Source organism: Eptatretus burgeri, unplaced genomic scaffold (assembly GCF_056783735.1).
Source record: "Eptatretus burgeri isolate ZD-2024b unplaced genomic scaffold, Ebu_testis_v1 Ebu_testis_scaffold_3153, whole genome shotgun sequence".
Lineage (NCBI taxonomy): Eukaryota > Metazoa > Chordata > Myxini > Myxiniformes > Myxinidae > Eptatretus > Eptatretus burgeri.
Window position 1 is genome coordinate 449,439 of NW_028225101.1, and position 12,007 is coordinate 461,445.

The following is a 12,007-nucleotide window of genomic DNA, read 5'->3' on the forward strand; positions in this document are numbered from 1 at the left end:
AGGACTTGTCCCTGCCCCGTGAGGCAGGGACAAGTCCTCACACACAGAGGACATTTTGCCCCACACACACAGAGCCAAGAGCGGGGTTAATCAATTTGTTCATTTTGTCCGTCTGTCCATCAACAAACGTCAGTTTATTTGAAAAGGAATGCAGTGAAAGGAATTTGAAAATCATTCCAAACAGGAAGGCAACTGTTTTTAAGGATGTGATAAAGGACACAAACAACAAGCTTGCAAAGCGGTTGATACGGAACGGCTGGCTTAGTAAGCAATATCAAGCTGCTTGATAAGAGAACACACTCCCAGGTTATATTTGTCAATGTGAACACAGAGGATCCCTGTAATCCTGCCATTGTTTGATATTGCCAACTTGCATTCTTGTACGCTGTGTCGGAGTGGCGACCCGTCCAGGATTGTGTCCAATAGCCAAGGAGACTCCTTTGGCAGCACCTACGCTCTGCACAGAGTTTGGTCCCAATCTCCTCCTCCTTGATCCAAAAGAGATCAAAGACTACCTGTCAGATCGATTGGCTTCAGATTATTCGAGCTGATGGATTGCCCATCTTGACCAGGCCGGAGATCCTCACACCCACAAAGTCCTGTGAACTACCTGCAACCTCCACTTCCAGCAGGACCACAACCACGTACCAGCACCTGTCGCCAGGCGAACGTCTGGCAGACATTGTAAGCTTCCACATCAAGTGGAGTGTACTTTTGTTTTTTTGTGTCTGCAGACGTTCCACCCACTTAAATTTAATAAAGACAACACATCATGCTTGGTTTGTTCCCTGGATGCATCCATGAGCACAGCACGGTATGCATAACTATGTCATCAAACTAAGAGGGAAAAGTAGAAGCAGGATTTCCAAAAATATAATTCAAATACAGTCTCCACTTATCACTGAGATAATGGAATATTCTGCACACATTGTTTTGTAATTTTGGGGAGGGGTGTATACCAAATTCCACACCTCATCACCGTGACGGTCATGGGTCGGATAACTCCGAACCAGACGATTCTATAAAAAGACCACAGACGCCGTCTATGGCCGGATTGCAGCACTCAGAGTCGGTTTACCATTCCTGTGAGATGAACAAAGCAGATGGGGAACCGTGCTTGCGACTTTGTGGCAGCGACTCTTTGGCCGAGCGAACCGATGCTACGTGTCGCACGATTATTAACAAACGAGCCGATTGGGACTTGAGCGAGCACTCTCAGAAGCACAATCTCAAACCAAACTCGAGCAGGACAAGTCAAGACACGTTAATAAACTTCCACGTACTTTATTAGAATGAGCAATTGAGTGGGAAATGACGGCACGAACGGTGGTTGGGGAATTCATTTGGGAAAATGGTGGGAGAATTCAAAGAGGGACAGAGCAAAGCATATTCAACAATTTACAACACTCATACCTTCCCCTTGTCCCCTATGCGACAATACCTGCCCTCGGATGCCTTATTACTCTGACTATTAGTGTTACTCTAAACTGTCCCCGGGGTTATACCCTGCCAAGAGGACTTTGTTAAACTATGGGGTTCTAAAAACCCAAATTCCCATCGCCTACGTGTTGGTGCTCTTACAATTTTGGAAAAAGTTGAAAATGTGAGGTGGGGGGAGGGGGCTGTTCGTCACATGATCCTCCATTGTTGTTTCGAGCCCATTTCCCCTCTCAGTCTCTTCACCCTCCTTTGAAATATTTTGCGCCCATTTTATATCTTGTACTTCATGAAACAACTGGAAGCTTATGGAGGATTGTTTTTTCATGTCATAAATCATGAAAATGAAATTGTCTTTTAATTTTGCAGAAGATTTTTCCATGAAACATGGGTGATAATGACTATGTTCTCATTCAGTTGAATTGTAAGGCCAGAGATGCGCCAAAGACACGACCGGTCACGAAGAAGCTCGTGCGTGAACTCTCGCAAGAAGACCCTCTGTTTTATTTGTGCTTTCAAACGAACATCAAGTTGGGTTCGAATCCTGAACGAGTGTAACAAGTGTTGTCTGTAAAGCACCGGAGACGGGACTCACTCATCGGGTGTTTATTTGTAAATCACAAACAACAATGGAATGATCAAACACGAGAAATACACGTAGAATAAGCACAATTGATCAACAACAACATCTGAACTTTATTTATTCAACAAAAGCTAAAGGATCAGTTACTGAAGGTCAAACAAAACAAAGGATGAAAAGGTGTTTTGACACCATTCAATATGGCGGTTGATCACCACCTCGAGTCATCCCCCCCATCAATACTCATCATATTTTTCTCCCCTCGTTACCCCTCTCCAAGCCAACCTCCCTCACCCTCCTTTCCGTTTCATTCCAGGTTTTTCCCTTCCCCTTCTTGCTGTGTTTGAACTTGGATTCCGCTTGTTAACCCCCTGTATGTTTGAGCTTGTTCACCCACCTATTCTCTCCCCAACCCCCTTGATCTCATTCTCTCATCCTTCCTCCAAGTGTCCCTCTCCTCTACTGTTGGTGCGTTTCTCCCCTTTCCACCCTCTTCTTGTTCTCTCATCTTCTGCTCCTCTCTCTGTGTTCCAGCTCTTCCAGGAGTCTCGACTCAGGAGTACAAAATGACCACAAACTTACAAACCGGGATGAGGTTTTTAACACACACAAAACAATCCGATCGAGTTTAAAACGAAGGGTTCATTCGAAAGGTCAAACAAACGAGACGCTCACAATGGTCCGAGACGCGGTTTTATTCACCTTCAAATTTTCAACTTTTTAATTAGTTTGTGAATATAAATGTGCTTTATTTATTTATTTCACTCATAACTGCTCGTTGCACGTATTGGACCATTGTGTCTCGTTCATTGAACGCCGCTCGGAAATAATCAACAAAACGTTATTTTTGATTTGACAACAACAACAACAACAACAAATTGTTTGTTTCCATGACAACAATAACCTTTGTTTCCAATACCGATGCACACTAACTCGAGGAGTACTAGTCGCGGGTTGTGGAATCGCGTTCTTCGACCTTTCCACACCTCCCACTGCGGCGTTTGAACTTTTTCAGGTGCTTCAGCCAAGTCTTGTGCCAAGGTACTACCGTCTCAACACCCAGTGAGTACACGTCCTTTCCGGCAACGCTCGAGTGTGTCACGTTACCCAGAATTAAGTACTTCATTTCAGGGTGTAGATGAGGAGGACATGAGCAAGCCAATTGCTTGTTAGACAAGTAAAGATAGGCGTCCGTGCCGGCTTGTACGCTGATCCCACCACCCTTGAACACTTCCTCCAGGGACACGTCGTAGCGAGTCGACTCGCTCAAAGGATCCGCAGCAAGCACCTTTACCTGTATCACTGCAGACAAGAAAAAAAAAACAGTGATGAGGAAAGTTGGATCTCTGCCTTCGGCCCTTGAGCTACCTTGAGCTATGTAGCTCAAGTGAAGTGCTGATGACGGTCTTCAATGACCGACATGTTGCCCAGCGGGTAGGACACAAGAAAATCTGTGTCCGCCAGGTTAATTTGGCGCTAATTGCCATTTGTGCTCACAAAGGGGGTGGAAGGAGATGGGGGTGGAAGTCTGGATGGAGAAACACACACTTGGACGGGGAGGACCGAGCTTTCTGAACACGTGCTTGACAAGTTTTACCATTTCAGGTGATACACCACACTTACGATAACACGTATTATGATATAACTATTCTCATCCATCTGCCGGTTTACCCCCTACACCCCGACACCAGGCTGAGTTTCAGTCTGTGAAAAACACGGAACCGTCCTCTGCAAGACAGTCACAGCTGTTCCACCGCGAACCACACGACCCGAAACTTACCGACTTCTCTCTTGCAAAACTCTTTGAAGTTCGTCTTCACAAAGGTCTTCTGTGTTGTGCAGTAATCGCCGCAGTTGTCTTCACAAAAGCACACAAACGCACATATCAGAGGAGGTGAGGTCCCACAGGCACACACACACACACACACACACACACACACACACACACACACACACACACACACACACACACACACACACACACACACGCACGCACACACGTTTCAGAGGTGGTGACTACCATGGCAAACATGTCTGTTCATAACCCAACTATTGTGATGATGATGATGATGATGATTATGATGATGGCATATACGATGAGGATACTGATGAACATGACGAGGAAACACTTTGATGGAGGATTGAAGAACTGACCAGTCGTGTTGTGCATCTCAGACTCCTGTCCCCCAGGAACATCGTGAATGGCTGAGGGGGGTGGGATAGTAAGGTATAACAATTAGATTACGGACATTGTTCGAGCAGAACCAACAAAACTTTTTTGCTTGATTTGTGCAGATGGAGAAGCATATAAAAAGTATAAAGTTGAAGCACAAAGTATTTGGCGATTCGCAAAGGTGGAACCATCATGTGGTTTTGGTGGAGTACGTAGAGGGAATAGGTGGAGTACGTACGGATGCAGGGAGTGTTGGTTGAACCGTGGTGTTCATAACCCTTCGCACATCGGTTGCATCTGAGACTCTCAACTCCATCTTTACAATCGCATTGCCCGGTTCGTTGGTTGCACATGTTGGATTTCGATCCGACCAGATTGCAGGCACAGACTACCGAGGGACACGGAGGCAACACCAAAATAGGTTAGTCAAACAAATGCACATTCACTGCGATTATGGTTACAATCCACGAGGATTCATTCACGGTTACAATCCAATGGGGTTCATTCACGGTGAGTCCGCTGTGATTCATTCACGGTTACAATCCAATGGGGTTCATTCACGGTGAGTCCGCTGTGATTCATTCACGGTTACAATCCACTGGGGTTCATTCATGGTTGCAGTCTGCTGGAATTCATTCACGGTTACAATCCACTGGGGTTCATTCACGGTAACAGTCCACTGGGGTTCATTCACGGTTACAATCCACTGGGATTCATTCACGGTTACAGTCCACTGGGGTTCATTCACGGTTACAGTCCAATGGGGTTCATTCATGGTTACAATCCACTGGGGTTCATTCATGGTTGCAGTCCGCTGGAATTCATTCACGGTTACAATCCAATGGGATTCATTCATGGTTACAGTCCACTGGGGTTCATTCACGGTTACAGTCCACTGGGATTCATTCACGGTTACAGTCCACTGAGGTTCATTCACGGTTACAGTCCACTGGGATTCATTCATGGTTACAGTCCACTGGGATTCATTCATGGTTACAGTCCACTGGGGTTCATTCACGGTTACAGTCCACTGGGATTCATTCACGGTTACAGTCCACTGGGGTTCATTCACGGTTACAGTCCACTGGGGTTCATTCACGGTTACAATCCAATGGGGTTCATTCACGGTTATAGTCCACTGAGATTCATTCACGGTTACAATCCACTGGGATTCATTCACGGTTCCAGTCCACTGGGGTTCATTCACGGTTACAATCCACTGGGATTCATTCACGGTTCCAGTCCACTGGGGTTCATTCACGGTTACAATCCACTGGGATTCATTCACGGTTACAGTCCACTGGGGTTCATTCACGGTTCCAGTCCACTGGGGTTCATTCACGGTTACAATCCACTGGGGTTCATTCACGGTTACAGTCCACTGGGGTTCATTCACGGTTACAGTCCACTGGGGTTCATTCACGGTTACAGTCCACTGGGATTCATTCACGGTTACAGTCCACTGGGGTTCATTCACGGTTACAATCCACTGGGGTTCATTCACGGTTACAGTCCACTGGGGTTCATTCACGGTTACAATCCAATGGGGTTCATTCACGGTTACAGTCCACTGGGGTTCATTCACGGTTACAGTCCACTGGGGTTCATTCACGGTTACAATCCAATGGGGTTCATTCACGGTTATAGTCCACTGGGATTCATTCACGGTTACAATCCAATGGGGTTCATTCACGGTTAAAGTCCACTGGGGTTCATTCACGGTTACAGTCCACTGGGATTCATTCCTGGTTACAGTCCACTGGGATTCATTCATGGTTTCAGTGAGGGGATTCATTCACGGTTGTAGTCAGCTGAGATTCATTCACCATCACATTGAGCTGGGATTTCTTCAGCAATACAGTCATTTGCTCATTGAAATGTCAGGTGGACATAAAGGACGGTGGATAAACAGAAAATATTTAGTGAAGGGAGCAAAACGTTTTCTCATCACAGTAATATCAGGACAATGTCCAAACTCACCCACAATAGATGACCCTTTAATAATTCCTTGGTTCTATCCCCACCTGATACCCCATTTTCCATGTAGATCCCCCATCACTAGAGTACTCACACTTGCAGGCCTTGCGATGATTATCCTCTCGGTGTTTGTTTCGGTAGAATCCTTCAGAACAAAACTGACAATGCGATCCGACTGTGTTGTGTCTGCAACCGATGCACCGACCACCACGTCCGGAGACCTTGTACAACGTTGGGTCGAACTCGCACCTGCGTGAGTGCTCGTTACAGGTGCACTCTGTCGAGGTATGAGTGGGAATAACGAGAGAATTGTGAGATTACAATGAGAGGTACACGAGTGGCCGCACGGTACAGGTGCACCATTCAGATTGCGGGTATGGGTGAGTACACGTCCAGAGACTCAGGAATAGTTTCGTTGGTCATGATAGACCGGAATGCAATCAATTATTTTATTTTATTTCCCATTTTCTGCCTTCGCCATTCAACGCCAACTCCACACATGGTTTACTGACTTCCTCGACTCTCGTAGCTAACGTCTGGCTCTCAATGGAATCGGTTCAACTCGTCTCCCTGTCAAGGCTGGAGTGCCCCCAAGGCAGTGTTCCGAGCCCAGTCCTATTCCTGATCTTCATAAATGATCTCTCTTTGCAGAGAATTGGATCTCTGATTTTGGAAAATCCTCTTTACCTCGTTGCTGATGTCGTGGGGCGGCTCAGCTGATCAATTGTGCACTTTCCCTTAAAAGCATGAAACTTGGCACATGGTTAGAGTAATACAATACAAAGATTTTAATCCAGGGGCCACCGGAAATTGCACCCAGTATGGTGGCCATCTTGGATGTTGTGTTTTTACCCCTGTCTGTCTGTGAGCATGATATCCTCAAATAGTTGGCGACGGATTCAGATGAAACTTCGATTTTGGTGAAAATCCGAATCCGGATATTTTAAATTCCAAAGTGATTCTTCATAATTGAGAGAACGGACCAAAGACGATATACTGTTGGACACCGCTATGCGCGGGGGATGCGTTCCCAGAAAAAATAGCAAATCCGCAAATAGTGGGGCATTGTTTCAATGGAAAAAGCGGGGATAGGTTCCCGGGGATTTCTGATTGTTGAAAAACACTGCGAACGGTGAATCCACGAATGTCATGCACTGTTTCAATGGGAAAAAGGGGATCGTTTTTTTTTTAAATATCATGAAACATATCATTTTTGGCCCCATCTCTCAATGGACCAGATTAATTTGGAAATTAAAAAAAAATTCTCCGATCCAGATCTTCACCAAAATCAAATCAATTTGTCCTTGTCAAACACCCAACCTGCCCAACCAAGTTTCGTCCAAATCTGTCCAGAACTTTTTGAGATATCCTGCTCACAGACAAACAGACGAAGGTGAAAACACAACCTCCATCCACCTACGGTGGTGGAGGTAATTACAGATCACTGAACAAAAGAGAATTCAAAGAGAATTCAAAAAGTTCAAAAAGAGAAACCTCAAAGAACAAATTGAGACAATAGAAACTGAGTTTAGTATGAATAATAGTCACAACCTCTTTTAAAAAGTGAGGGAGATGGAGGGAAAACGAAAGAGGACCTGCATGGCCGTAAAAAACTCTCACGGTGATGTCCAAACAAACATGGACAAGGTTCTTGAGTGTTGGAAGAACTACTTTGAAGCACATCTCAACACTTCTCTGCAAAATAACTTGATCAACACCCTGGTTATATACAAATACCATGATAGGACGACAACTCACAGAGCAGTTAAAAAATTGGCAAAATGGCCGAAAAGATGGCGGACGACAAAGACCGGTGGAGGAAATGGGTTGGAACGCAGATAGTGAATGGACGACCATAGCCCGGTGCAATCAGGTCAAGTCCATCAGGTCAAGATAAATTAAATAATCACATTTTATGGTTGCCATGTTTCTCACACAAGTGCATTTCCAAAGGAATCTCGTTTTCTCCGTCTTTCGATTTTGTAAGGGGTCTCCATGCATGTGGTGGGTCCATTCCCACACTTGAAAAAAAAAAAAAAACTTAATAATTCTCAAACCACAACCACTCTGGTGCAACTCACTGATGCACTGGTGTGGGTCCTGTGGGGTCGCCCGCTTCCACGGTCGGTCTTGGTGGAAGTCTCCGCAGCGCTCGCAGTCGGTCCCCGCCGTGTTGTGCTCACAGACACACTCGTGACGTCCGTCGGCTCCGGGCAAGCAGCGCGAGGCGTGTCCATTACATTTACACCTGGCTTCCACCTGTACAAGGGTCATCAATTACCGTGGTACACCATCGAGGGTGATCAATAAATACGGAACCTGACACACGAACACAAACAACCACCTTTTGTGCATTTTTACAACAAAACTATTGAATTACAGATCTACATAACACCAGGACCTCTTCCCATGAACAATCGCAATGAATAAGAGACGCGTGCAAGAAGTACGACGGACCAGATACAAAGTAATCCTGATGAAAAATCACTCAAAGAGCGACAATTGACAAATAATAACAAAGTGGAACGCCACTCGGGAGAGCGCATACCTCCACCAGGCTCAAGAGTTTACGTTTTGTATCCACTGATGGGCTGGATCTGAACCAAAATCGAATCGGCTTGTTCTAGTCACCCAACCAACTCATTTACCTTGTTTCGTCATCACTAGTCCACAACTTTTTGAGATATCATGATAGATATAGTTTTGGCCCAATCAAATTGAGAAATTAGGCCTATGTTGGCCTTTTGACCTTAAAAATAATTGCTGGTTGAACTCATTGACCTGATGTGCAAATCCTGTCCAAATTTCAAGTCAATCGGATGAGAATGGAGGATTTTAGAAATTGCAGCGAAGTTGTTTGCTTTCGGCCTATGTTGACCTTTTGGCAAATTCTGACGTCAAAAAATAATTGGTGGTTGTATTCAGTGAGTTGATTTGAAAATCTTCTTCAAATTTCAAGTCAATCGGATGGAAAGTGACAATTTTAGAAATCTGGCCCATGTTGACGTTTACGCCTGTGTTGTGACCTTTTGGCCTCTTTGACCGGAAAAATTATAGGTGGTTGAATTCAGGAAACTTATGCGCAAATGCTTTTCAAATTTCTAGTTCATCGGATTTAAATTGAGGATTTTAGACATTTGGCCTATGTTGACCTTTTGGCCGATGTTGACCTCAAAAATAATACGTCATTCAATTCCGTGATCTCGTGTTTAAATGCTCTTCAAATTTCAAGTCAATGGAATGAAAATTGACAATTTTAGAACTTTGGCCGATGTTGACCTTTTGGCCTATGTTGACCTTTTGGTCTATGTTGACCAAAAATCAATAGGTGGTTGAATTCAGTGACCTGATGTGTAAATCATCCTAAAATTTCAAGTCAATCGGATGAAAATTGAAGATGTTCGAGATTCCAAAAAGTTGTTGACCTTTGGCCTTCGATGACCTTTTGACCTCAAAAACGAATGGGATTCCGTGGGACCACCGTTTGGTGAAGATCGGTTTCAAATTATTGTGACCTGCAGGCGATTAAAGGTAAGCCGAGAAGCGGGAGTGATAAAATGGGTGAAAACAACCTGCTGTCAGCTTTTTCTGGCAGAGGCAACAAGGACGCTTGCGTACGTGCATTGTGACGTCACAAGTTTGAAACGTCACACGCATCTCCGTCGATGACGTGCACCGGTCACTCTGGTTGGTTATCTTGATTTGTTTGTTCCTTTTCCGTCAATCTCGGGCTCGTGGAGGACCTCGTGGACATTGTCGGACACTTGAGTGGGACATGAATATGAATTACAAGGACATTGTAGGAAATAAAATGGACAAACGTTTCAGGTCAATGAGATTTGAACCCGGGCTCGGTCTTCTTCTCACGCTTGAGTAACTTCCCCGATTCAGCTGTTTGCGATTTTTTTTTTTTTTAACCACATCTTCATTGCAAGTCGACAGGACAGCCGGCTTAAAATATATCTTTAATGACCACCCCGGGTTCATCATCATCACCATGGTTATTATTAGTGTTGACAGCGAACGTAGCGAGCCTCATACTCAAGGCGTGCACATGAGAGAATAGGAAACAACAACACGATACCCTCGCAATTTGGAATCCGTGTCGTTGGTTATGACCCTTTTGCTTCCGGTTTTTGGCATGGGGAATGACGCATGCCGGGAGATCATGACCGGAAGTGTTTATTTATTTATTCAATTATTTTTTTTTTTCCCCAAAGGTAATTTTATACTTCCGAAAGTGATTTTTTTCATGACAGGAAGTGTTTATTTAGTATTTAACATTACCGGGAGCGATTTTGAAACTCTTTCCGGAACTTTTAATTTCTTTTATTCTTGACCAGAAGTGATTGTTAATTTATTTATTTATTCAATTATTTTTTTCCCCAAAGTTTATTTTAATAAAGATATCTCCCGCATCATCAAAAATATTTTTTTCTATCGTGATTATTTACATTATTTGTTCGCTGATCCCGAATCAAGGCCGAAGTAACCGGAAATTGCGTCAAAATCATCAGCTGTGCGGTGCTAACATGTACCACGGTATCGTTGGCAAGTATACAGGTGTGAACAAGTTATAGGTAAAGTCAGAAGCGAATGTAAGAAGAATTCTACGTTCGCTTCTCGGCTTTGCCTACTCCATATTAAAGTTGTTAATATCTTTATTATCGGGTGAATGGAGAACACGAAACTCACCTGGAAGTCGGAGACCGCAAAGAAAATGGACGAGGAGCCTCGATCACGTGTCTTGGGGTCGGGGTCTCTCCGCCGGAAGACCACCCGGATGTCGGTGGCGGTGACCCAGTCGTGCAGGGTGGGACACGAGTCGAAGCGGGACGCCGAGGGTCGTCCGCCCAGCGTGTAGAACTTCATGGGTCCGCCAAATAAGACCCCGTCCCAGGGTCTTGAGCACAGCACCTCCGTCTCGTTCCTTCGAGTCGCGGCGGTCTTCGTCGCACGTCCGTAAAACCCGAAGCAGTCTCTCGAGTAGAACTGAAGGGGCCGCCAGGTGTTGCCGAAGTCCGAGGATTTGAAGATGGCCGTGCCTTCGGGGTGTTCGGAGTACGTGCGGATGTTCCTTGTGATGGCGAAGATGAATCGGAGACTCACCGAGGTCACTTCGAACCTCCTCCCGAGCGACAAGGACAGAGACACGTTGTTGTCGTCCGAAGAGGACTGCCACCAGGTCTCCTGGTCGGGGTCGTGCAGGTCGGTCAGATAGGCCGCAGGGTGGGACCGTTTGGGGTCTTGGGCATCGCATTGGTAACACGTGATTACCCTTCGGTCGTCGTCTTCGTCCTGATCCTTGATTTCAGTTGCAGACGTCTTGACGTTCAACTTCTTCAAGCGGCAGAAGGTCTTGGAGGGGTTGTCGCAGGTGCTGGTCGCGGTCACGGACCGACCGAACGCCACGTTCTCCAAGTCCGGAGCACAAAAGCGCGGGTTCCGAAGATCGTCATAGCATGAGGGACCGGCACGGGTACCTGGTGGGGGTGGATCAGCCCCGAGGAGGATCTCCCTCCCTGGCGTGTGGCGGGGTCGCGACATGGACAGGTCAGCACACCACGTGGTCTGCAACACCAACATCACTACTAATATTAACATCATCCCTGTGCGTTATAACTACAGTACTATCACGTATTACGGCGGACAAGGTTATGATCCAGAAGGGGTGAGGGGGGGAGAAACTACCGAGGAACTGTGAGGGGTTACGGGGGGTTCGACCTCAACAACCACAACATTCACGGTTAAAGCACAAGTCAATACCAAGTCGAGAACTCCTCAAAATAGCTTCCTTCAGCTTCATCATGTGATGCCCTCACCCCGCCTCCAAGCAACCA

The 12,007-nt window shown here is 45.7% G+C and overlaps 1 protein-coding gene across 1 annotated transcript; it reads right to left on the reverse strand.

The window, feature by feature from the left end:
* Positions 1–2,028: 2,028 nt before the first annotated feature.
* LOC147006807 (netrin-1-like) lies at positions 2,029–12,007 on the reverse strand. Its single transcript, XM_085867783.1, has 8 exons — positions 11,990–12,007; positions 10,863–11,738; positions 8,249–8,426; positions 6,262–6,444; positions 4,429–4,578; positions 4,172–4,222; positions 3,798–3,875; positions 2,029–3,319 (listed from the first exon to the last, which is right to left on the reverse strand). The coding sequence occupies exons 2-8, from the start codon at positions 11,712–11,714 to the stop codon at positions 2,961–2,963; spliced, it is 1,851 nt and encodes a 616-aa protein (XP_085723909.1). The 5' UTR covers positions 11,715–11,738; positions 11,990–12,007; the 3' UTR covers positions 2,029–2,960.

Excerpts from the sequence above, each read along its gene's own strand:
- LOC147006807 (XM_085867783.1), bottom strand. The coding sequence starts at position 11,714 with ATGTCGCGACCCCGCCACACGCCAGGGAGGGAGATCCTCCTCGGGGCT. Across the intron at positions 3,876-4,171 it reads TGAGATGCACAACACGACTG|ACAACTGCGGCGATTACTGC; the intron begins GTCAGTTCTTCA and ends GCTTTTGTGAAG. Across the intron at positions 3,320-3,797 it reads GTTTTGCAAGAGAGAAGTCG|TGATACAGGTAAAGGTGCTT; the intron begins GTAAGTTTCGGG and ends TCTTGTCTGCAG.